The 26,660-nt window shown below is 44.0% G+C and overlaps 1 protein-coding gene across 1 annotated transcript; it reads left to right on the top strand.

The window, feature by feature from the left end:
- Window positions 1-1,118: 1,118 nt before the first annotated feature.
- Window positions 1,119-25,125, top strand: GRPR (gastrin releasing peptide receptor). The gene is made up of 3 exons (XM_075134749.1): window positions 1,119-2,166; window positions 20,072-20,423; window positions 24,051-25,125. The coding sequence occupies exons 1-3, from the start codon at window positions 1,748-1,750 to the stop codon at window positions 24,441-24,443; spliced, it is 1,164 nt and encodes a 387-aa protein (XP_074990850.1). The 5' UTR covers window positions 1,119-1,747; the 3' UTR covers window positions 24,444-25,125.
- The last annotated feature ends 1,535 nt before the right edge of the window (window positions 25,126-26,660 follow it).

Genomic DNA, 26,660 nt, shown 5'->3' with positions numbered 1-26,660 from the left:
GTCTTTTGTTGACTTAGAGTGAACAGCAGCAAAGCAGCTGAAAACACTGACCCGAGTCACAAGAATGAGGCAGAAAAACAGCTACTGAAGTCTCCCACTCAGAATCCCAATCTGGGACATGGCTCCTGAGCGCCTGGAAAATTCCAGATCCTGTCCTGAAATGCTTCCTTTATCTAGAAACCAGTGATCACACTTTAATGTCCAATTTGAATCGCCTCCCACCCTTGCTTCCAAGTAATTCTAGCAGTTGGTGAAAGATTGTTTTGCCTGAAAAAATGAGCAGTTGCAAGGGGAAATGTAAATTACAGCTTCATTTAATTCTGCAGGCTGGTTTCCAAATTACGTGTATTTCTCCACAGTCCAGAAAGTCCTTGTACATAATCATAAATAGCCTATCTGTTATAAAACAGTAAGGCATCAGTAATAGTTATATCTTAATTAAGCTCTAAGGAAGAGCATTTTCAGACTGTTATAAGCCAAGCAAGTTTCTCTCCGCTGCGTCTAAACATGCATTACCTATAGATGCCAGAATGATGAATACCTCATAAATAGAAATGATCGCATTGAACGGTAAACTTTGTCCCTCGTTATTGTTACCTCCAAATTAAAACATTAACAAAAAATGTGCAGAGTTCAGGCTCCCCTGGTTAATTGCAGGTGCATAGTGCTAATACTCATTTGCCTACCTTAACTAAAATTGATTTTATTTATTTTACCTTAACTAAAGTTGATTTTATCTTAATTGGCTTTATTCCGTTCATTTGCCCTGGGGGATGAATTTGGCTTCATCTCATCATTCTCTTTCATTGGAACAACTGAATAGCAGCGTGCAAACAAAGTGTGTGTGCTCTTATTTAAGAAGGTGTGATCGCTTTTCTGATCGCATTATTTGCAGTACGCAATAAACTATTTTTTTTTTTTTTTTTTTTTTTAGCGAGGCGGTGACCCTCATCTCACGACCTATAAATGAGCAGATTTTTTTTTTTTTAATTTTTTTTTTCCATCTAAAGAGTTAACGCTGATTTTTTGTTTCCCCTTCTACCCAGGCAGTGATTAGATTGTCCAGTAGGTGGCTGGCATTCTCCGGCGCTCGCCGGCGGCTCCCCCGGAATTACCGCAATCATTTAAGCAAGCCTGCTCTCATCATGGGAAGCAGGGGAAGAATTGACGTCCAGAAGATCCTGCCTATAGGATCCGAGCCGTCAGCGGAGCTCTGCTTTTTCCTCACTTTAAATGCAGCTGGCGAGTGCAGGTGCTGAAAGCCGGGAGAGATTGGCAATGCAGCATGACAGCAACTACCAAAAGTTCTTGCTTTTTCTAATAATTCCCTTTTTTCGGACTCGGTTCTACTCGGCAGACCTGAAGCTGGGAATTTAACAAGCCTCGGTTCTGAACATGCCTCCCACTTACCGGTCTTTGAATTTGATAAATGGCCTTCCAGAGCTGAGGAATACCTAACAGGGAGACAAGTCAATGAGGAAAAGGCAAGTTTCAGGATTCAAACTATGCTAAAAGATGTTCTCCTTTCACCTTATGGAAACAGTACTGCTAAGCAATGTGCAGTTGCTTTTTCGTTTGTTTTTTTCAAGATGTGTCACAAAGTGATATGTCTTTCACAAAATGGTATGACTTTTAAACTCTTCTGACTGTTTAAAGCCAGTAAGCAGCAGCAAAATTAAAGCAAGAAATTTTATTCGAGGAGTTTCAACGAAGAAAGTTGTCTTTCTGAGAAGAGCAAAGTAGGACAATGGCATCTGGAGAGTGCTTTCTGCTAGACCTAGAAACAGATAACTTCATTCTCTACAACATCTCTGTCAATCAGAGTGCAAACCTCTCCCTCCTCGGTGACGACTGGTTCTACCCAGCGTTCCTCTATGCCATCCCCACCATCTACGGGATCATCATTTTGATAGGCCTTATTGGCAATATCACTTTGATTAAGATCTTCTGCACTGTGAAATCCATGAGAAATGTCCCTAATTTGTTCATCTCCAGTTTGGCTCTGGGAGACCTGCTGCTTTTAGTGACTTGCGTGCCCGTGGATGCCAGCAGGTACCTTGCTGACGAGTGGCTCTTCGGTAGAACTGGATGCAAACTTATCCCCTTCATACAGCTCACTTCTGTAGGGGTGTCAGTCTTTACTCTCACTGCTCTCTCGGCTGACAGGTAAGCTGGCTGCTGTAGCCTTGGAGAGAAGTCTGCATAATTATGACTACATCAAATGCATGATTTTGAATGCATATTTTCAGGTAACAAGTATATTTTTAACCTAATGAGGGAAAAAGAACAACTTCAGTTAATTTCTGGTGGTTATGAGCACACAACTTGAGGAGGATCCAGGCTGAACACAGGATACTTTTTCTAGGCTAAACTAAATGTTTGTGCAGTTTAGCTAATAGTTTAGCTTAGTTAAAAGAAAAACAAGAGCAGGTCAAGCTAAAGACCAGAGAGAGAAAATACCATTAATGAAGCTCTGTTAAAAGATAGCATGTTCATATTTGCCAGAAAGATGATTGATCCATGTTTCATGAAGTGTGAAGGCACTGGAGCAGCAATTTAAAGTGCAGTTAGAATCAATTCTTTCTAGTGGCTTGCTTCCTTAAGGCTAATTACATGTGAGGCAATATTTCATGAAATATGTTCCAAATATTCAAATGAGGATGCCTGAAGCCAGGCATCTCGGTTCGCTATAGCCAGTGTATTTCCCTTGATTAAACTGTTTGCCCCTTATCCAAACTGATCTGTGTTGTTGGTTTGGAAACTTTATCTTCCAATAACGTTTGGTAAAAATAACATGTAATAGCTATGCTATTTTAGAATATGTGAAAACAAGTTTGACTTTAACAAATGATATGCTTCTAATAAACCAGCTCTATTTTAGATTTCTGTGAGGCATTCAGATTTAAATTCAAGATATATTTTAATTTGAATGTTATTTGGAAGGATGAAACCTACCTTGCTGGAAAGGTTTTAAGTATTTATTAGACTGTTGGCTTTTACAGAAACTCCTACGTACATCAGAGAAGCCAGGATATTTTCTTTCTAATTTGGGTGCTTCAGAAAGAGATTAAGGAATACATTGTCACCATGCTAAAGTTATAAAAACTCACAGAAGTACTAAGATTTCCAATGAGGAAAATTATTTCAGTTTTGTTTTGCTCAAAGAAGACCTGGGGATTGTATTTCTTGGTCCCAAAGAAGTGAAACTAGGTTTGCTTTAGGTAGTCCCTTGCATGCCACTCTGTGTCTCTCCTCCTAACTTCCTACTTGAAAATGTCAGACTATATTTCTTCAGTTTTCAAGGTAGTTCATACACATATTTCAGTATACAATATGTGATCTCAATGAAAGCAGATGAATCCATAGGGCTTCAGAGACAGAAAGGTCAATATGTTTATTAACTCCTCCATGCTGGTGTACGTGTAAAAATAGCACTGTCTGCCCCAATAGCAGATGACAAACAGGCCTACGTGTAGACAAAATTTTTCAAGCGATTTGCTCTAAAAGAGTTGGGAAAATAGGAAAAGTTCACAAACCCTGTAGTAAAGGACCACCTACACTTTCATTCCTGAGTTTCATGTGGTGGCTGGACCCCCCTGCATGCTCTGAAGAAAATGTTAGGAAAATAATAAGTATTTCTCCAGGAAACTCGTCTTTCCAAAGCTGTAATGTAAATTGTTTTAAACAGTGTCAGGAAAAGAAAAATACATCATAAAGAAGATTATGTTAGAGAGATTTGTTGCTGTCTGATCAAGTAAAGTAAACATTGCAAATGCTTTTACTGAGCAGCACATCAGTAGCGTTTTTTGACTGAAGTGAGTGAACAGAACAGAAAACAGCAGCTGTGGCAAGCCTGGGGTTTGGTGACTTTAAATTCTCAACTTTAGCTTTATCTGGATCCTGTTAACCATTGTGCTGCACTGGTAATCAAATGTTACCACACTTTTCAATACCATTTGGCTATAAGGGAGACAGGCATGCCTGTGGGAGAAAACTTTATGTTCTTATTTCTAAGGGTTCATTTTACCCTCTTCTAATGCATCTGTTGTCCACTGCAGAAGGAGATAATAACAAAACTTTTACCTTTATTAGATTTATGAATCTTAAATGCTGTGTATTGAACCACAAACCTATTATGTTTACTGAAGTTTCTGTTTTGGTATATTAACAACAGTGCTGGGATAATCTTGTTACAAAATAATACAGACTATATTTTGTCAGCTCACAGCCTGTTAGTCTATTTTTATTTTCTTAAAACTGTCACCCTGAACTCTAGGATCCATTATTAATCATGTCAGAATCATTAGGAAAATCAACTTAAAATGTGCAGGGAAAACTTCCAAGACGAGAGTTGACTGTGACCAGCATGGTGATGCCTGCCTGGGTCTGTGAAGGCACTGACAGCCCAATATCCTGCTGTAGTCCCTGGGGCAGGGACATGCTGAGCCTGGCACCTGGGGTGGTTTCATAGGCAACCATTTCCGAGGTCAGATGTGGCATTGCATGAAGGATGGGCGGCAGCTCAGCTCTGCAGGGAAACACCTGCAGAAGGCAGGGGCATGGTGGTGAGAGCAGGGTGACACAAGGACTCAGGAGTCCAGTAGGTAACGCTGCTCAGGCACGGCTCATCTGACTTGGCTTTTGCTGTCTGAGGTGAGGAGCTATTCCAGGATAGTCAGCAAGGTGTGCCTTAGTCCATGGAGAGAGACGCTTCCAGAGGAGACGGGATGAACCACCATGTCAAGGATACCTATCTCCCTCCTTGGGTGTAGAGGAAGCCTTGCTGTTTAGCACAGATTAGATGCCCATATTTGAGATGGCTAATGTTCAGTGATGTGAACCCTACCTGAGATGCTCACATGAGGCATGTGAATGTCCCTGTTCTCATGAATCAAAGCCATGGACTATGGGAGAGAAAAACCTCCTAAACCATCGGCTGTGAACATGGCACTGTCTCCATGGAAGGGGATACTTGTCAGTGCACCACAGAGGTTTTGTCTATAGTTCATCTTCTGCAAAAAAAAAATAATAAGCCCCTCCCAGTTTCAGTGTCCTTCCATTGAAAAAATCAAGTGGAAACAACTGCTGGCATTACTGAAGGTATTGTGGTGATGCCTAGAGAGACCTGGCATCTCTGGGATCAGAAATCTGCTGCGTAAAGAAAAGCACTAGAGTGTGATACAACACGGTTGTTTCCAAAGAGGTGGCCATCAAAACATGAGATGAAAGGCAGTGGGTAGTTGTGATGGGCAGATACAGTACGTGAAAGAGCAGTGAAACATGTATGCTACGTGTTACAACAATGGTACAAATCATCTCATAGAACCATAGAATATCTCAAGTTGAAAGGGACCCATAAGGATCACCAAGTCCAACTCCCTGCTCCTCGCAGGACCACCTAAAACTAAACCATATGACTAAGAGTGTCATCCAGATGCTCCTTGAACTCTGACAGGCTTGGTGCCATGATCACTTCCTTGGGGAGCCTGTTCCAGTGACTGACCACCCTCTCAGTGAAGAACCTTTTCCTAATGTCCAATCTGAACTTCCCCTGACTTCATTCCATATCCTCGTGTCTGTTGGTGGTCACCAGAGAGAGGAGATCAGCACCTCCCTTTCCGCTGCCTCCCTTGAGGAAGGTGTAGATGGCGATGAGGTCACCGCTCAGCCTTCTCTTCTCCAAGCTGAACAAGCCAAGTGACCTCAGCTGCTCTTTGGTTGCTTTGGATCACCTTCTGAAGATGAGTGGCCCAGTTTTAATAGAGTTTTGCACAGGCCACATCGTGAGCACAAGGGTGTATCTTCCTGAGGTACACTTTTATTCTTCCCGTTTCCACTTTCCCATGTGTTAGGCAGGATAAATAATACCGGATCTATCATCTCCTGGTGACTGCAAACGCTCAGCTAAGTGCCAACCTCCACCACAGAGCACCTAAAGCTGCTCAGTGGTTTGACCCGCCAAGACCTAGTGGTTGTCCAGAGGATTGACTGCTCACTTGCAAACTTTTCTCAAGGAGAAACAGAGGGACAAACTGCTGATCTCAGCTTTTCCTGCAGCCAGAGCCTCCCAGCCTGCAAGGTGCTCTGCGTGCATATGGACGCAGACGAGCACGCCTGCACAGGTTTGGCTGGGTCGGGCATAGCCAAAGGATCCCCAGGTGCTTAGGTTGGCTCTGTGTACAATCATGAGATCGCATCAGGCCAAAGTTAAATTCATGAAAGAGTATGTGAGAAAGGGCAAAAAAGAGTTAACAATATTAGAAATGGATTTTCTGTGGGACTGCTCCGCTGGCTGCAGGGAGCTTGCATCTGTCTAGTCGCGTTTGCAGGAGCTGCGGGAGCTGTCGGTGAGACCTGTTTTCCTGCGAGCTTGGCAAATTTGCAGAGCAGCCAGGAGAGGGTTAAGGCCTGTGGTGTGCTTACAGCCACCCTCCATGAGCGATAAGGCGTCAGGGCTGAGCATGCAAGAGCAAGGAAACAAGCAGTCGATGAGTATGCATGCGTGTTTGTGTGTTTTAGAAGGACTGTAAATGAGGTGGGCAGGGGAAGGACATCTGTCTGCCCTGCTGCTCTGCTCTGTTGAGGCAGCAGATTTCTGCAGCTCATCCCAGCGAAGAGGGAGTTTGGGTTTGCCTGCCTGCCCGCCCTCCTCCTGCTCCTCGGTGCAAGGGGAAGGGGTACAGAGGCGCCTGTGAGAGCCGTCACACCTGGGCCGCTAGCCCAGGCAGAACAGCCAAGGCTGGCTCAGCTAGTGACAGGAAATTAAGGAAAATCTTTGCACAGTAAGAGGAAAAGCAGCCCATTTAATTGCCCTTGTCATGGGAAATGTCTTTATTTAATTGACTGTTTCTCCCATGACTGACAGGGTTTATACATTTGCATTTGAATTACACAAGCTGTCAAGCACTGATCATACTTCCCCACTGTTTTGCTGACATTGTAAAAAATCGAAATGCCCTGGTGCTCCTGCAGTGAAACCTTCCTGAAGTAATGCTGTTTTTACAAGCGCACAGCAGAGTAAGTGTAAAGCGTAATTAGAGTTTACAAGCAGCATCTTTACTTTAAGCACCTTGGATTATCTGGATTTTAGCGCTGGAAAACTGCAGCAATGCCTGCCAGCCAGAGCTGCCTGCTGGCCTGTGGCGGAAGGGAGTGACGGTGTAATGAGACGCGTGGGGTGACATTACGCGTGCGGTTAGGTGGCTTCCCTTGGTAAGACCAGCTGCAGACAGCAGGAATTGCAGTCGTGTGGGAGACCTGAAATGAGGACGTTAGCTTTGGAAATGTTGACCTCAGTGCTTGGATTCAGGGATGGATGCAGGGATGCTGCAGTGCTTCCAGCTGCGCTGGGTCCCTTGGAGTGGGTCACAGCCACAACTTTTGATGTTCCTCTGAACTCATCTGACAGTTTGTTTATCTAAGAAATAAAAAACTTCAAACAGTCCTTTCTCCCAAAAAAACAGTGGTGGAAGGAAAGAAACAAATCCAGAATTTCTAGTAAGATACTTTTAAATATGCAAAAATCTTTGTTTAGTGGACTCATTTCTTCTATGATTTGGATATTTCCAGCCCCTACTATTAATATTACATACAATACCAGAGGAGGAGTAATTTCTACATGTCAGTTCACTTGTTTTATTTTACAATCACTGGATTATACCTCCACAAAAAGATTAAGGGAAGGGATTAAGGGAAGTGTGCCACCATAAAATAAAGCTATGGAAAGCCAAACCGGATTTACATTGAGTTGATTTACAGAGTGATACTTTTTTTTTTTTTTTAATACCATTAGTTGTAAAGTGTCAGGTCCGTGGTGGTTATGAATTTATTCTGAGCAGTCTAGTCACAGCATTCATGAAATCCCTTCAGGTCACTAAGGCACTATTTTGGGGCAATTTACTTCTGCTGTAATTTACTGTGCAGCCTCGGGAAGGTTTTGAGAGGGTGGTGGAGAGAGCCACTCTCTGTACTACCAAGGCAACCTCTAATCGATGAGAGTTGGCAGAATGATACCCCCACGCGTACATTTTGGATCCACTGACACGATCTCAGCTAGAACATCGGTCCTTCCAAGCCAGGGAACAAAACCAGAGGGGCTTCGGAGCCCAGCCCAAAGCCTTCCCTCCCACTGAAGCACCGGGCAGCCCTTCATCGAGCCTTGCCGCTGGCACGGTGTCCCTGCCGCTGCTTTTCCTGTGCTGATGGCACAGGGCACGTGCAGAGAGAGATACACGTATCTCCTTCAGCCAATGTACAGAGTCTTAGATCCTGTGTTGCTGGCCATTGTGTCAATATAATATAAACACTCTTAACACCCTTGGTTTTAGCTCTGATTTCCTCAGCTCCTGCATCCATCTGCACCAAGAAAAACAGATCAAACAGCACAAACTTTCTGAATATCTAGCCAGAGCAGATGGCCAAAACACAATAGATGCAGTTCTATAACTAGGAACATCAGAGTTCCTATTTATAACAGTGGGATCGGTGCGCAAATCCGAGGTTAGAGTCAGTGCTAATGTGCTGGAGACTGTCAATATTTAAGCAATCAAAAGGAAGAAAAGTTGGATTACCTATTGTTTACATTTCAGTAAAACCTAAAAAGCCCAATCAGTCGTCATGGTCTCACGGTACAAGGTGATGTACACACCGTAAATAAGGAGAGCGACTGGCTGCGGAGAATTTGCCGGCTGCGTGTCGGCTGACGGTGGGCTGAGACGTCAGCATTGCTGCAGGGAGACAAGCCCACGGTGGTCCCATCGGCTCAGGCGTTAGTACTTGGCGTTCAGATCTGAACAACAGCCTGGCTGAAAAGAGTAGAAGGGAGTTGAGCTGAAAAAGGAGAAGCAGGCACTGCCTGTCCTGTACGAGCAGCGAAACACCCAGTAGCTGCTTTGCTCACACACAGCCCTTGCAATAACCTGTTTTCCTTTTTGAAAAGAGACTCCAGTGCTAGCCCTGCTGAGCCCCCTTGCCTTGTTTCTCACCAGTTCTGCACCCACGTGCCCACCTTACCCCATACCATGTAAGACACCAGGGGCCAGGAGATTGTGTCCTGTCAGATCTCCTGTCCGTAGCAGGCTCTTCAATTCACACCCACACCTCCTGCTGCATATGACCTCAGGTGGAGCAGGGGATTTCGGTGTCCAGAAGACCAGGCTGTGCCCTGGGGCAGAAACCGAGGGTGATGCCTGGGCTGCTCGCAGTGGTGAGGCACCAAAAGGCAGCAAGCCAATTGCTGTGCTGTAGGGAAAGGCAGAAAGCTGGAGTTCCTTGCAGGAAACTCCCCTCCAGATGCCAGGCTGGTGATCAGTTCAACCAGAGTGCAGAAGACTGTGGAGCGTCAAAGGGAGAAGTGTTGTCAGAGCTCTGCCCATTCTGTCCTTGCCTGCCCTCTGGCTACGGCCAGTCTCTGCAGCTCCGTGGGAAGGCGGAACGGAAAATAGTACCATGACACCCTGAGAGGAAGAAACGTTTCTTCACACCTGCAGACAGCCCTGAAGCATGAGATTTAGTCATTCCCAGTCGAATGACATGGGAGAGCCAGAGATGCAGATGCTGGGATAGCACCAACTGCACTAGCCATCCAGTTCAGCAGCTCTTCTGACTGCTGCACTCGTGCACAGAGGCTGCTGAAGATCTGATAGCATTTGGATTAAAACAGAACTTTTCAGTCACACCAGGCAACTTTCTGAGTATTCAGATGAAAGGTGCACGTATCACCCTGGCCTCCTCATGTGTCTCCGGCATCCTATTATCCTCACTGCTTAGAAATTATGTCATATTTCAAATCGAAATTCATCTGACCTCTAAGCACTGCATAATAATCTAACTAATAGCATGACTGAAAGGCTGAGACAGCTGGGGTTGACTGGCCCAGAGAAGAGCAGTGTCCTGGTGTGACAGGACAAGGGGCAACTGTTTTAAACTGAAAGAGGGTAGGTTTAGGTTGGACATAAGGAACGAGGGTGGTGAGACACTGGAACAAGTTGCCCAGAGGTGTTGTGGATGCCCCATCATTGGAATGTTCAAGGTGAGGTTGGACAGGGCTCTGAGCAACCTGATCTACTGAAAGATGTCCTTGCCCACGGCAGGGGGGTTGGACTAGATGGTCTTCAAAGGTCCCCTCCAACCCAAACCATGCTGTGATTCTATGGTAATAGCAGTCAAGGATAGCACTAGACTGTTCAGCCCCAACTTGCAGCTGAAAATTCTTATGGAGGTGATGATCTCTTACGACACCTATGTTTACTGAAGCCACAGAAAGGACCTAAGCATCATATAACTGATTTAGCTTTATACTAGCTAGCTCAGGTACTGATTACACTAAAGCCACGATACGGCGAGAATGGCACAGGATATCTCATTTTGTCAGGTGCAGAACAGACACTCCAATGTCTTCTCTTGATCTCCTCTTTCCTTGAAAGATCCCCAATTTTTTGGCATAATCTGCTAGGGTCCTAGATATACTGTATTACACCTGGCTGAGTTAAAATGGCTTCTGTTAGACTACGGCCATTTATCCCAATGACTCTACAATATTTTTACAGTCTGGTCAGCCACTGTGTCATCTGCAAACTCTCCCAGCAACGGTTTTATAGCCTGCTTTTATAGCCTGCTCAAGGCAGCTGATATATGCAATAAATAACACTGCAGCTAGAGCAGGTTCCCAGGACCCAGGCTAGAAATGGCTCCACGCACTGCTACCTTTTTACTGGCACATTTGAGGAACTGTTGGGGAGGCCATGGGGCTTGGGGTCCCCATCTAGCACTGCTCCACCTCCCAGGCCAGGACTGTTAATTTTAACCCTTGTCCCATGGGAAAGGGGCTGGGATTGCATGGGTGTGGGGAGGGGAGGGAGGACCACACGTGCCCTGGCACATGCGTGTTCATATCTACATGCGCAGCCACCCATGCCAATGTGCCCATGCAGGCTGCGCCTCCCCTGTATGCCAGCACGGCCCACACCCTTTTAACATCACCTACAATGTTGTGACAAAATTAAAAAAAAAAAACTAAATCTGCCGTGCATTAAAAAAGACAGACTTATATTAATTATTATCTGTTAGTAAGATTAACCTCTCCTTTATTCTATCTCCAGCTGGCCTTGGGCAACCCAAATACTTGCAGTTTGCTCAGTCACACCTTTCAGCTTTCTGAACTTCACAGCTTTGGAGCCACTTCCTGGGAATTTCTCCACTTTTTCAAGATTTGTAAAAAAATTAACACGAGTTGTTCCCCAGCTGGTTCCTTTAATATTCCTAGGTGTAAATTACTCAGGCCTGCTGGTGAAAGTGTTTTGTGTTAGCAGATGTTGGCTCACATCTTCTTTAATACAGCTGACGAGTTTTCTGCTACATCTATAGCACTGTTCACATGGTATAGATACCTCCTCCACGTTTGGTCTTAAAGACAAATATCTATTCATTGCTTTTCACCTTGTCTCATCATTGTTCATATCTTCACCATTTATCTGTATGCTTGACTTACTGATTTTTTTTTCCTGATGTATTTAAAAATGCACATTTGTCTGCTACACAGTGACCTTTGATATTTTGTTTGCTCCTCCAGCTTCCCTTATCAGTCACCGACATTTTTAAACTCCGATATTTGCTGTCATTTACTTTTGCTTTTTTCCCCCATCTGTTGTATATATTAGTGTTTTTAATTGCTTCTTTGAGGTTTTAGCATGACTCCTCATTTTCTCTTACTCAGGGCAGCTTTTTGCCCTGCACAGTTTTTCCAGGGCAAGTTGGGGGAGACAAGGGAGGAGGTTGGGGCGCAGCTACTAATGTATCCTTAGCATGCCCCCTTTACATTTATGTTCCCAGTCAGTTGATCTGACAGCTGCTTTTAACTTTAGGAAACCTGCCTCTCTAAAGTTCCATATATGTATATATATATCTTTTTATTCTCTTTCCACAAAATTAAGATAAGCACACCATGGCTGCTAGAGCTTAAGGAACTACTAATTTTTAGGTCAATGATGAACTCTTCTTTCTCTGTCAGAACAAAGTACAATATTGATTTATTGCACATCACAGGCAGGACTTTTTGGTTGAGAAACTGCCATTTTGAGAAACTCCAATGAATTTCTATAACTGGCTCTGTGAGATATCCAGCAATTATGCCACATGTTTAGGTTACCCAGTGATGCTGGTTTTATGCACCAAAGGTGGTGCTTCCAGAAGAAATTAGGCTGATTCTGTAGTGAGGTGAGGGGTCCATGTCTGAAGGCCCAGTGTTAGTTGCCCTGGTAAGAGTTCAATCTGCAAGCACGCCGAGCCCCTGGTCCCACTCCATTGACAACCACGGTGACTCGGGCTGAGATGCAAAGCCTTGGGTGGAAAGTGTCATCAGGGTTTGCTCCTTCCCATGCCCTATGGCCCGGCTGCCAGCACCTTCCCTCCCAGCTCAGCTCCGGACGCGCATTGCATTGCATCCCCGGCACCAGCAAGCTGCTCCACCAGGACGTGATCCGGCACCATGCAGTGTGAGCACGGGCACATCCTGCTGCCGGTACTGGGTGCTGAGCATGTAGAAAGGTGCGCAGTGATTAGCTGGTGCCGAGGCGCTGGGGCATCGGCTGTGTGTGGGAAGTCACTGGTTTTGAATTCAAAGGATGTTTTTAAATGAATGGTTCCCCCATCGTCCTTCAGATACCAGGTCTCACATCCAATTGCAAGGACTGTGACAAACTGTGAGGCTGGCCCCACTGAAATCTTTGTCTTGGGATCAGGGATTCATTCAGAGACTTGGCTGAAGATGACCTACAGGAATAAATACCCTGGGTGCAAAGAGGGTCTTTATAGTAAGGAAAGCATCATCCATGGGACTCCCGCTCTTTCCTGCAGTAACCTTTACATCCATTTTTTTCCATATGTATAGTTAATTTCTGAAATATTTTATGCTCTAGATGGTCGTGGTTGGAAATAACATAGTCACTATCAGATGGTTACAGTTTAAGCTCTGCTTCCCCAATGCGTAATGCAGTTCAATGGTCTCTAAAACACTCTGTCTCAATTTTGACCTTAGTCATTCCTGGACTGAAATTCCCATTCATCCAGATTCCAGGACGATGCAGCAGTATGCAGGTATACAGACTGAAATTTGAACACACGCTTCAAAAAGTGAGAACTATGCCACTTCCATCAATGCCTCCTTTTTCTTTCCATTTTAATATTAATTAATAAAAAGAGAGACAAAGTAGGCAGTACCTGCCAATGTATGTAAGACTAGTCCATTAGAGATGTCTTTGTGCCCATATGCAATTTACTAAAGTAAAGATTTTAATAGCAGATGTTCACCCAAGAATCACGCGTAATAATGATAATCTTAACTAAGTATGCAGAAAGCAGATAGACCCAGAATAGACTGTCAGAGTGTGTTGATGGGTTAGACAGTGTAGCAATTTTGTGGATTTATTGAATTATTTGTCTTCAGAGCTATAAATATTCATAACACTCATGGTGGAAACAATAAAGTTTGGGGCATTGCATTTCTCATAAATTTCTTCTTAGTAAGACTTTGCTTTGCTTTCCAAGTGGAGCTTCACACTCAACAATGCTACACATTTCATTTATGCAGTCTTTGCGTAGCATCAACTTTTTCTCTGTTGCTTGAGGCTTGTTGCATGGTAATTGAGCCAGTCCTTCATATTATGTGGGCAAAACAATAATGTGATACTAGTAGAACACAATTACAAAATTTTAATGAGAAGATTTTAGTTCAGTCTCTTCACGGGCAAAGACTAAATCAATGTGCGCACATTAAGCTTCTAAATAGGAACACATGACTGAGGATCAGAGGAACTGTGAATTGCACATCTTTCCTCCCTCTTTCGGTTACAGGTGGGAAGAGAAGAAATATGGGGATGCTGACTGAGAGGCAGTTCCTTCAGCATTACAATAAGAAGTGGTTGCAATTTCAGGTGCTCATTTTCTAGAGCTGGGAAGAACTCAGTGTTTTCACTTCACAGTAATTTACATGATTATCTTTGTAAGACATCAGTCCATTCCAAGTAATCCCTGCTCTTTTATTTAAGTTTCAGGTTCACATTAGCCCAACATCTCAAAATAGAGCTCAGTTTAAACAGATTCAAAAGTTTGTAAGTAGACTTCTCACTTCAGAGAAAAAACAGCGGCAATACGGCAAATCTTTCAGCCAGCCTGATGAAGTCTAAACAGCGGGGTTGGTAATGAAGTAAGGGTGGGCAAGCCTTCTGAAATTTTGTTTGAACAGGTTTTAATGCACTTTTTTTTTTAAACCATTATATAAATTCAGGAGTGGGGCCCAGGATCTTTTTATGTAAACACTGCAGGACATAGTAATGGATGATACTATTTAGAGGAAACTTTCCTTGACTCTACAGTACTCCTTCAAATTCATTTTGGAAGGGCAGTGTCCCATTTCCCTGTAGGAAGGATGGGGAGGAATTTTTTTCTCTTCATATATTTCTTGCAAGCATGAGGTTCAGCTGCAGGAATATCGGAACGTTTGGAAGAGCTGTTACAAAAAAGGGCAGTACTCTGTGGCAGAGCCTATTTCAGCCATTTTCTCTTGCTATGCTCCTACTGCTGAAAAAAGTAAGGGAGAAAGAGTTTTGAAAGCAACTTAGTGCCTCTTATTAAGTTAAATTGAACAGATGAGAGGGATGTAGTGGCCAGCACATAGCTGCTATATAATCTTGGCTGTCATATTCGGTCACCAGGAACATCTCTGACAGCCACCTACCTGTGTGACCAGCCGCCATCGCTGCCGTGAGGGAGGGATGTCTCTTTCCCGTTGCCACTGGCAGCAATTGCAGTCATTACAAAGGACACAAGTTATTTTGGCTGAAATTAAGATCTACTGACCTACCACTTGTAAAGACACTGCAGAAGGTGGTATCTCCCAGCTTAAAAAAGCCTGTCCCTTTTTTCACACCCCACACCTACCAGATATACAATGAGGGCTGTTGTATGGGCCATCTATATTAGTTTTAATTGCTGACATAAGGGAAGGGAGAAAGGCATTAATACAAAGCAATCATAAAAGAGGAAAGCAAGCTATGGTTGCCTACAGCACCAACTTCCCCACACAGCATAAAGTTACCTCCCTAAAAAAACAAAAAACAGACAGTGAGACGTATGGAGCTAAATTAATTTAAAATCCAAGGGAAACATCTGGTTTTCCTCCCATGCTTTGGTTGTTTTAATTTAATTTTTGTGGATGTTGTAACAGGCACAAGTCAGTGGATGAAGATGACAGGAAAAAAAACATGAGGGATGCACTGGAGCTGCCGCCTCAGGGATAAGGCCCTTTCTTCCAATTGCAACCTTTCATATCTCTATGCTTAGGAACATATAGGCAATATGGCTTTAAGGGCAAAGTCTGTTTGTACTTCAGCTGGTGTGTATTTTGTTGGCTCAGCTGAGGAGCAAAAAAATCTAGCTGAGATGGCTAAATTATTTTGCACCAGCAGAGAAGCTGCATCTAGGAAACTTTGACATCCATTTGGGGCCTTATTTTGATCTGTGTCTTTGGAGAGTATATCTGTAACTGTCTTTTTCACGAGAAAGCTACTTCTCTGTTGACGCTTTGGGGCTAAGTGCTAACCAATGTTTGCATAGTCAAAGTTTTAGAATACATTAGGTGTTGTTATTGTTAGTTACGTTATTATTAACACAAGGATAATGACACAGTTTTCCAGTTTCCCTGGTATATTAACCTCAGTGGGAGAAGTATTTACCACAGAAAAACCTTGTGTGTGTCACATTTTAGCAGTTTATGGTCATTTCAGTAGTTTCATTGTGAGAAACAATTATTCAATGAGCACGATAGAGGTCCTAAGAGATGTGTATAAGACATTTTCCAGGATACAATGGAGAGGCACGCACTCTGTGGGCTCCTACCAGTCCCCAATGAATTTTGGGGATTAGGTTAAAAAGTGATCATGCATTATATGTTGCTGAATTCTGGCATTCTGGGTTGAAGCAACCCTCTCACCAGGCTCCTCTTGGAGGCTTGGAGACTGATCTGGAGAAGAGGGACAGCACCGGAACCACTGTGGCCAGTGGAGGGGAGGATTGCCCTACAGGGTGCCTCATGAACTGTGATTCTAATAATTGCACTCAGGATAGCCCCATGTGCAATTTCTTTGTGCGAGCTTCTTTGAACGAGACTGCAAGACCCAGAGATCATTGGCATCCATCCTGGCCAGAAGGTCATTGGTAGCTGCTGTGCACGAGGCGGGTTGCTGCTTCAACAAAAGCGCAGCGGGAACAAAAAAGTTCAAAGACTGAGCAGTAGCAAAGGTCAGCGTCTCTTTCATATTTCCTATCAGATCAGCAACCCAGTCATTTTCATCTGGGCCGTTTGACAACTGGAGAGAGATTGGAGTTGACACAAGTTCTTGACTGTATCATTTTTTATTCAACTGAATCTTCAGAAGGCATATTTTTCTTTTTAAGTTTTGGCCTTTGTTGTAGGCCATGAATCATTCCTCTGGTTTTTAATCTTTTTCAAAAATTTCTTTAAAAGCAGGTCAAGAAAGGAGTTCAGCTGAAAAAAAGTGATATCAAACAATAATTAGAGACTTAATGTGAGAGCAAGCAGAGGTGATAAATCCAGGGCCACGCCTGGATCTCCTGCAGACAAGCTGAGCATGCGACGTGACACATACTCTCAGAGCCTGTGGTACTGCATGGGTTGAAAATAACGCTGTTGTAAGACCTTTGCGTGAGGGCTCACTCAGCTGGCCACCTCGGTCCATGTCTCCACTGAGGTATACAGGCATATTCATCAACGTCCCCTTCAAAGTGGATTGGATTATTGAAATGCTGGATGTTAAATATGAGAAAGTTACGTGCCTCAGGCTAACTCATTGAAAAAGAAGAGGACAAAGCTGTGGAAAGCTTGAAATAATATTTGACACACAAGTTGGAAATACAGATGCTGAAAAACAGGACCTGCTGCTGCTCAAATCTAGCCTACCTTGCTGAAGTTCTTCAGAAATGTCAAACAAATTATAGAATCCAGGGTTGACCCTATCAGGAAAGTGGTGTGGAAAAGTAAAGGAGTGAAGGACTTTCTGAGCCCCACTCAGAAACCAACCAGAAGGTGCAGCTTTTTCACTCCCTGGACACCGACCACAGACACACCATCCAGTGGTCTCCCAGCCCAAGCCCAGCCCGGGGGTCCGATCGCTTGTGCGTGCCCCTGTCCAGAACCCAAGCTGGCGTGGGAGAGTAGAGCTGCTGAGACGCAAGCTGAGAGGAGACCCATCGACGCATCGGCAAGGAGACTGGAAATGGAGACTCCCACCAGATGAATACTGATCAATTAAGCATTCATACTCAGAGGACAACATAGATTACTGAAGATTTCTGAATAAGTTAGCCCACCATCAAAGAAGTCATACAGATAGTCAGCAAAATAATTTGATTCAATTGTCAGGTTCTTAAGAAAACATCTACCTGTGTTCCTACATCTGAGAACTTACATTTTCAAAACGTATTTTCTATCTTTGTTTTTTCTGTTTTATCTTTTTGTGCTTTTGACCTCATGATTTGGGTCTATACTGAGCCCCTCGCAAGCAAACCATGACTCAGATCTTCTTTCATATCTGCTGTAGCAGACTTTAAAAAATAAACTAAATGCCTCATAATCAGTGCCAGCATTCCTAGCCATTTCTAGTTATGTTCTTTCAAAATTTTATTGTTTGGAATGCCAACTCTAATTAAAATGTATTAATAACTTAAAATAGATTCATTTTCTGACTCTGCCTACTCTATTAATGTTAATAAAAATAAAACAGAATTTGTATTTCTCTGTATTCTTCAATTCATTCATGTTACTGGAAATTAATACTGGAAAATATTGTCTCAGCTGGCTATATTATGTAAGAAAATCCCTGAAATAATTATGCTAACGTGCTATTTTGATAAGCATACAATAAGCACCTGCTGAAATACCTTTGAATTTACTAAATTTATTAATACCTTGATATGTAATTAATTTCCTTTTGCATTTACCTTCCCTAGGGTTTACTAAAGATGTTCAGTAGCTAGTGTTTCTGTCAATAATTTATACCTGGTGAATCAGACTATAAATTGAGCTATTTCAGCTACACTGTTTTAGTAATCTGCCTAGCTCTTCCCTTTTATCACTGCAATAGTCGTAACATCATATTTAAGTGCTGTGATTTTCCTCACCTGAGATGATGAGCTTGCACTGGAAGATTGTGCTTTGTAGTATGACACCGCTTAATCCCCAGCTTCAGAGTGCAAGTTAAAGGGGTGCTAAGCAAGCCTGAAAAATACTGTGTCTGGCTGCTGCAGCTGTATAGCGGAAGTAAAAGGGAGCTGGAGAGCTTGGAGAATACGTGGTTAAACTAGAAGACTATTGGGCAAGGTGTTTGCAGTCTATTAAAGGAAACATCATCTACACAAGACACCTCTGGGATTGTATGAAGAAACATCTGCAAATGATGAGATGTCCAGATACAATCTTTATAAAAATAAATACAAATAAATGTAAATGTAAGTATGCATGTACTCATGTATACATGTATATACATGCATATGTATAAAATATATGCATATAAATATATGTGTATGTATATAAAATACACACATACAGATGTACACATATATACACATACATACAGACATAGAAGGAAAGGGTAGGTGTGCTGAACAGGGTATTGCTTATAACTAGAAATTGAATGTGTGCTTATCCTGCAAATAAGGAAATTACCCAGTTTAAACAGTGCAGGACTGATACAGTCCTCTCTGAAATGCTGAGCTTTAGGTTAACGCAGGCTACAGCATGTAGGGAATCAACTGTGTACATGAAGTGTCCCTGGTTTGGGCTGCCAGGTGGATGGACCCTGCTATGTGGTCCCTGGTCTCAGGCAGGGTGTTATTCTTGCTACCTCTGCTCCTGCCCCAGTGACAATTCGGCTGGCTGAACAAGCCGGGATCCTGGTAGAAGATTAGAAGCAGGCTCTGGAGCAGGCACATGGGAATGGGGGATGTATCCCACCATGCCAAAAGTGGGCTGGGACAGCCTAGGACCCAGGCACCCATCAATCCCCAGAGAGCTGACAGTGACCAAGGGACCAAATGAGCCATGGGCAGTGTGAGGTAGATCCTGGAAAAAACGTCCAACAGACTGTAATTGTTATGATAATGACCCTAAATAATAACTTATGATGAAACCTGTAGATATTCTTTCCTAATTATCTTTTTTTTTCTTCTACTATGTTCCTTATACGCATATGTGAATTGTGATTTACTTGGAGTGTATGTTCCTGCCAGAGCAGGGCTCCAGCAGATATGAAGCTCCTCTGGTTTCCGATCCTCTCGTTACACGCATCACATTGAAATAAGTTTGCTTCTTTCATTTTCTTGGATTCTAAAGTACAATTTTCTGAAAGGCTGAAATCATGAAAGACAAAATTGCAAATCAAAAAAAGTCTTCCACATATTTAGCATAGCAAGCGATAGTATTTTTTTCTTCAAGAAAACCAGTCAGCAGCTCTGGCTACTTAGCCTGGGTGCATTGAGTTATGGACAACTCTTATTTGCTAGCTACACCACCAAACAGCAATTAAAACGGGCAACAAGCTCTTTGTAGCTTGAGAAAACACAAGATTTGGCTTGCAAGAGGCCAGCATACTTACAGCTCAAAATGAAATGTGTGGCAAAACCTCAATCCAGTTTCCTTCAACACTATTCTGTGAAGGGGTGTAAACTGCCGTATGCTTTTGAAGAGAAGTCCGTGATTGTGCTTCCTATCTTAATACTGTTTGGACACACATATATTAATGTCAGGCAGCACTGTGCTTTGTTGGGTCGATTACAAATTAAATGAACTCAGAATCAATACACATGAAACTGAATGGACCCATGACAGTTGGCTCTGGTTTAAAATGAGAAATCTATTGAAAACATTGAAATTTAAAACACCAGAAAAAAAAACACAGTCTTGAGTAAAGAAGGATTTTGTTTGGGTTTTTTTTCTAAATGGAAGGGACAAGCAAGAATACAATGCCTGAGTGTTGACGTAAATAATTTTTTTTTTTTTTAGGTATAAAGCTATAGTAAGGCCAATGGAGATCCAAGCATCCCATGCACTGATGAAGATTTGTGTGAGAGCTGCTATAATCTGGATTGTATCCATGTTGCTTGCCATCCCTGAAGCAGTGTTTTCAGATCTGCACCCTTTCCATGACAAAGGGACTAATAAAACCTTCATCAGCTGTGCTCCTTACCCGCATTCTGATGGGCTGCATCCCAAAATTCACTCAATGGCATCATTTCTGATCTTTTATATCATTCCCCTATCTGTCATTTCAGTATATTACTATTTCATTGCTAAGAATTTGATCCGGAGCGCTTACAACATCCCTGTGGAAGGAAACGTGCACGTGAGGAAACAGGTAGAGACTTGGCTTTCTTCAAAAATCCACATTCCCCGTGAATCTGGGAGTAAAGTGTGCCCATTCAGGGAAATATACACTGGGTCAGACTGCGTCTGTTGTGCTAATTTTAATAGATTAAGTGGGCTACAAGAATTAAAATGGTTGAAACAAGCCATGGCACAGCACTAAACGGTTAAAGCATCTTCTCGAGTTTCTAAGGTCAGAGACTTTGGCAGGGTGGTTACCATGGCAAACACAGCAGGAGACCCATGCCAAAGCCTGGGTAGATATTGACTAGGACGCAGGGAAAGAGGCAGAGCTGGGGACGGTGTTTGGGGATTGAAGCTGAGGAGTGACACAGCAGAAAATCAAAACTTCTCAAAGTTGCTTTGTCAGAGAGAGGACCTTAGATAAAGCCTTGCTCCGCGAAGCGGTCCCTCTTCACACAGAGGGAAACGCTGGCTCTGTAATTTGGTCCTCAGGACTGAAAAGCAAATAGGAGACAGCAATGGACGAGTGGAAGGGGGGAAGCCCCTTCTGCAAGGGCCCCCCAGGGCCAGGAGCACCAGTCGGTCAGGGCGGGAGGCACATGGCTGCTCCGCAAGAGCGGCGATGCCTCCTGCGCTCACCACGGCTCCAGCTCTTGTCTGCTGGTGCTGTGCCATGTTGAGAAACCAGTACAGGCTAGAGAGGGACTGGGGGAGTGGAGACCAGAGGAGGACGGTGGTGGGCGCAGGGTCCCCAGGAAGGAGGACAGAGCAGGACAGCCTGGGGTCCTCACAGATGCGCTGAAGTTACGTGCCTTCTGGATGGTGTGATATTTGCAGTGTGGAATCTCAGGAGAAGAGGAGAGTCCTGGCTTCTTCCCTTAAACCCTTTGGGTCGTTATAATTGTCCTTCTAAAAATGCTTCTTTTTCTTTGGAGGGGACTGGTGTTGGACAGAGTAACCTGTCCACCTATTATTTGCCCTCTAGCAAGCCAGACTGGTCAATCTTCTTCTGGTCCAATAGCTGATAGCCTCAGGTTTCACCTTAAGACAGTCTTTGATTTATATAAGCAGGCCTTTTGCTCCGGAATAATGCAGTCTTTTAACCTTCCTTGTGTATCCTTGAAAGCAGAGTTACTTCTGTTACTGTCACTCGCGAGTGGGGGTTTTTATAAAACTCCCCAAACTCTCCCACCGCAGAGCTCATGGTTGGGCTGGCTCAGCTGGTGCCCATGTATTTCAAGTGAGTTTCACGCTCTGGTTGAAAATATGTGGCTGAAAATGTGCAAGTCCTGAACCAAGTGAGAGGATTTAGCCAGGATTTGGCCAGCCTAACTCCAGCCTTTCAACTGGAGACTGTTCCCTCTTGGCTGCTCCTGTTGTAACTGGAGAGAAAAAGAGTCATCTCCAGAGGGAAATCCAAATCCTGCATGAGCAACTGGGTATTTTGTGTCACTGCTTAAATTTGAATGCATCTGAGCCTTAGGCTGTCCAAGTGAGAAAGCAACAGTAGGGTAACTTGTTTCTAAACAACTTATTTACCTTGACATATTTACCTTATTTACCTTACCTCTTCCTTTCAACTGAGGCGTGCTTCAACCTAAGCTAAACTGACACAAGCCATTCTTCAGCTGAACAAATGTCCATATAATTACACCCAGCTGACATCTGCACCTTAGGCTGACCTAACGCAATCATCTCACTTAGCCTTCAGGTGCTAAGGTGAAACAGTAGGGCTGGAAAGCTGTGTTTTCTGCCCGTTAAATGATGTGCGATCCCTGAAATCCTTATCCTTTTCCCCTTCTGACTGTGTGTAAATCTTTCCCCCCTGCAGGCCATTTTTCTGCTGATTCGATGACTGTTTTGATTAGTGACAATAAAGTGAGTAGTAAAAGCAGCTCTTTCCCCCTTTGTTTTGGGCAGAGAACTCTAAAGAAAGCAAAAGGCCAGGCTGCAGTCTAGCACCATCAGTCCATCATTCCCATCCTGCAGTGCATTCAGGAGCTATAGGTCTCCATCTGAGATAACTGGTATCGATTTCTTTATTGTGTTGCTTCCTTTCTTTATAGTGCAGATGTGGCCTCAATAGCCCTATATCAAATTAAGGATACATTTAAAAAGAATATATGGTTTAGCCAAGGAGAGCCCTTTCTCAAAGGATTTAATTTTCGGCCTGCTCTCTGGAGACATTATCATCTGGTACATGTCAATCCTTCCTAAGCTCAATGGCTGATTTTCAGTTGGTGCCGTTAAAGGGGCACAAAATAAAGTCAAAATGAGCTTGTCAGGTCTCTCCTGCCTACTCCCTGCTTGCAGCTGTCCTGAGAAAAGACCAGCCTGCGTGAGCTGCTCAGTTTTGATTTACTTGTGCAGCTCGGAAGGGGAGCGAGGACGGGGAAGTGTCCCGGGAGCCTGGCCAGGCACCATGGCCGCACCAGGGCAGGAGCAAGGGCAACGGGGCCAGGGGAAGTTTCAGGCCATTCAGGTCATACTCAGATACAGGGAGCAGGTGGCAACAAATTCCCTCGGAGTGCCTGGGAAGAGGTGCAGGGATTACTGGAGAGGAGAACATTATGAAGTCCTGAAAAGTCAGCGGTGTTACACTTTCCGTGCCTGCAAACTTCTGGCTGCGCAACCTCTCTCAGGGAGTAGGGTTTTTCCACAGGTCTTTCTGGGCAACTCTTTCTGTCCTCTCCTTTTGAGTGACCTCCGTCACGGCTCTTGTCTTCGTTAGGAAGAAAGATGTGTTTTTCAGTGGCATTCTTATCTTAGCGTGCAGCACTGGTGGACGAAAGGCAAGGTACGGTTTACCTCAGCTCCCCTTGGTGAAGCAATACCTTTGGGTTGACTCCAAGCCTGTACACTAAGTAAAACAAAAGTGTGGCTTGTCTGCATGAAGGTTATACTGTGTGCTAGCTGACATTGTAAAAGCACCTTTCCCTGACAAAGCTCAAATTGGGCTAAGAGAGGTGGTCATCCATCTGTTCACCACCTACATCTGCCTTCTCCTCGTGGCCCCAGCTCTTTCAGATGAAGGGTCCGTCTCGCCGCTGCCTCGGTGTTTCTCTAAGAATTTCCTCTCTCGGTTTCTCTGGCTCCTTTGGCCTCCGAGTGCTGCACTTGGTCTCTAAGGGCCGTGAACGGTTGGCAGCACTTTTGTGTACATATGCCACATGGCCCCGAGGCAGAAAGTCCTGCCTATGGGCTCTGTGAAATATCCCAGACCCCTACCCCATAATTAGTAATAGTAGTAATTAATAATAATAGTAATAATAATAACTTTATATATATAAATTACATAAGTTCATATATATTATGTGTGAATAACTAATGCAGGTGTCAGCACTTTTGTTGCCTGAGCTGGGATTTTACAAAGTGACAAGCCATTGGAGTTTTATTTCTAAACAGGAAAGGAAAGACTACTTCCTTATGTAATAAATTCTCAGAATTATTTGTTTTTAGGGGAAGGGGATTGAGGAGAGTCAAGAACCCTTCTTGACTCTGTGTTCACCTGAGGTCTGGGTTGCCCTGTTCTGGCCGTGCCGCCTGTCACGTGCTAGCCCCAAAGCTGCAGCACTGGGAAAAATAGTTAGCTTTTCAGTTAGAAAAATCTGAGCTAGGAATAGCTGCTAATCTGCATTTCTCTTTCTTCTTCCAGATTGAATCCCGTAAGCGCCTGGCCAGGACAGTACTGGTCTTTGTGTGCCTCTTTGCCTTCTGCTGGCTTCCCACCCACATCATCTATTTATACCGGTCCTACCACTACTCAGAGGTGGACACCTCAGTGCTGCATTTCATTGCCAGCATCTGCGCTCGGATCCTGGCATTCACTAACTCTTGTGTCAACCCGTTTGCTCTCTACTTGCTCAGCAAGAGCTTTCGGAAACAGTTCAACAACCAGCTGTTCTGCTGCAGAGCTCGCCTCCTCATCCGGTCCCAGAGCATGGCCAGGAGCACCACACGAATGACCTCCCTCAAGAGCACCAACCATTCCCTAGCCACCTTCAGCCTTATCAACGGCAACCACGTCTGCCATGAAGGCTATGTCTAAAGGGCACAGTGAGGGACTGCCGCATCACGTACCTAGCGCGGCTGCTTGGTTTTCCTCCATGGGGATGGTGAGTAGCGCACACATGCACACACGCACGCACACACGCATGCACACATGTGTGCGAGGAAGTCTGATGTGCTCAGAGAACTCAGAGGAGCTTGAAGCATCCAACATTTCATCCTGGACTGAGGCATGTCCGGAGCAGCAGGTCATTGAGCACCAGCCCACAGGAGCTCCCTGGGAAACGCTGCGTTGCTTCAAGATCCGCTGCTTTTACTGAGAGCAAAGTGAGCATCTTAAGATCAAATCTAGTTTGGCTCTGCAGGTTCTTCATCACTTTCTGCTCAATCCCGAACTCGGGCAGACTTACAGCAGTGACAGAGACCATACCAGGTGCACAGAATTTGACAGAACAGTTGCATCCAGCAGTTCATGGTATAATATATTTTGACACCAAAATAAATCCATTTAAATAAGTTAAATACTTTTACAAAGGAGTTCAGTGTAGGTCATTTACAGACTTTTCAAGTATTTATTAATGTTCTGAGTACAGTATTAATTCATCGTATAAAAGATATCAAGAGTTTACTGGGGCATGTCCGTGGCCCCATCTGAAATGAGCAGTATCTTGCACCACATCAATGTGAAAGCAGTAACATGAATAAATGTGAGTTGGAATATGTTTACAGTTTTCAAATGTGTGAGCTTTTGCCATGTTGTTGAGGAGACAGCAGGGCATTTTCCAAGCATTGCTATTTTGCTCTTCCTGTCTTCAAGGTGTGAGATAGTGAATGTTTCATCACCTAAGGAGTACCACAAAATTTTACTTGGGTTTGGCTAAGGGCAGGCAATTAAGATAAAACGAAGCACAGCTATTTTTCATGCAATAGTGCTTTGTAAAACACCCTAGTTTTTCAGTAAAAGCTATCAGCAATGCAAGGTCTGGTCTCCAACCCACAGGTTTTTTCCTTCTGTCTTCACAGAAATGTGTGGAGACAGAGTGCCAAAACTGGCTAACAGATTGGAGAATCAGGTCTTCTGTAATGTTCACTCCAGAGCAGTTCCTGTGCCAGGTACCAGCTCTTCTGGAAACAGGAGCACAGTGTCCTGCAGATAACAAACTCTTGAAGTGCGTGGGCTATAGGACAGGCAATGAAGCCGCACACCTGATAAAGGTGTGATAAAGAAAGCTGCTGCAAAATGAGGCCATAAACCAATCACTGTAACGCAATATTGAGTTTTTAATGGCCCTCATCCTCTTTGATGATGATCCTTTTCCTTACCGCAGCAAAAGAAAAATGAAAGCTAGTAAAACTTTCTGTTGGTCTTGCTTTCTGAATGTAGAAAAAGCCATGTGTGCAGTGTAAAAACACTCAGCCCTGCATTTGCAGCTGCTCAGGGATGCTGGTGGGAGCTGCTGTCTCCAGGGACTGCAAAAGGGCTGCGATGCCAAAGGCAGAGCTCTGAAAACTTCAAAATCAAAAAACTTCAAAAATCGAAAGAATGATTTTGCCTTTGAGAGCGGTGCCCTCTGGGTGAGGTTCAACACGCAGGTTCGTGAGCTCAGGGTGTGGCCACGCCACCGTGATGATGTGCTGCTAAGGGCAGTCCTGCCCTGTCCCCCCACCATCCCTGGCCACGACCACCTGTGTCACCCCCTCCTGCGGGCGTGAGTGCCCCCACTCCTGATCAGCCTGAAAACTACCATGGTGGGGTTATTTTACACCTGAGTGAATTCCCTTGCTTAGCTGGCTGTGTAGCTGCAGCGTTAATTTCAATTTACTGGGCTATCTGAGGTCCTCATTTACTAAAATTTTCAGCAGGATTGTGCTTTCCCTGAGCTTTAACATGAAGTCACACGCAGTACCAGAAGCCCCGTCTTCAGAGAGTTTGGTTGAGTTTTGAGCTGTTTATGACGTGTCAAAACGAGAAAAGTTTATCTGGCCTGAGATATTTTCTCTAAATATTTTCTTCAACCTTATAAGAATTTAATCGAAGGCAAGCAGGAATTACATACTTCAACAGCAGCCACACCGACTATGCTGCGTGATGTGTCCTCCTACTCGGTAACAAACAACAGATTACTGTCACTTTACAAGAGGCTCCAACAGTTTCTGAATTCTTGTTTCTGAGGGAAAGGGGGAAACACAGCTATGCTGTGAGCAAATCATAAATATGGGGAAAAGAACATTGCTATAGCTCCCTCAGGGCTAAGCT

The sequence above is a fragment of the Calonectris borealis genome, chromosome 1, assembly GCF_964195595.1.
Source record: "Calonectris borealis chromosome 1, bCalBor7.hap1.2, whole genome shotgun sequence".
Lineage (NCBI taxonomy): Eukaryota > Metazoa > Chordata > Aves > Procellariiformes > Procellariidae > Calonectris > Calonectris borealis.
Note: the sequence above shows the minus strand (reverse complement) of the source record. Positions and strands in the feature narration are given on the sequence as shown.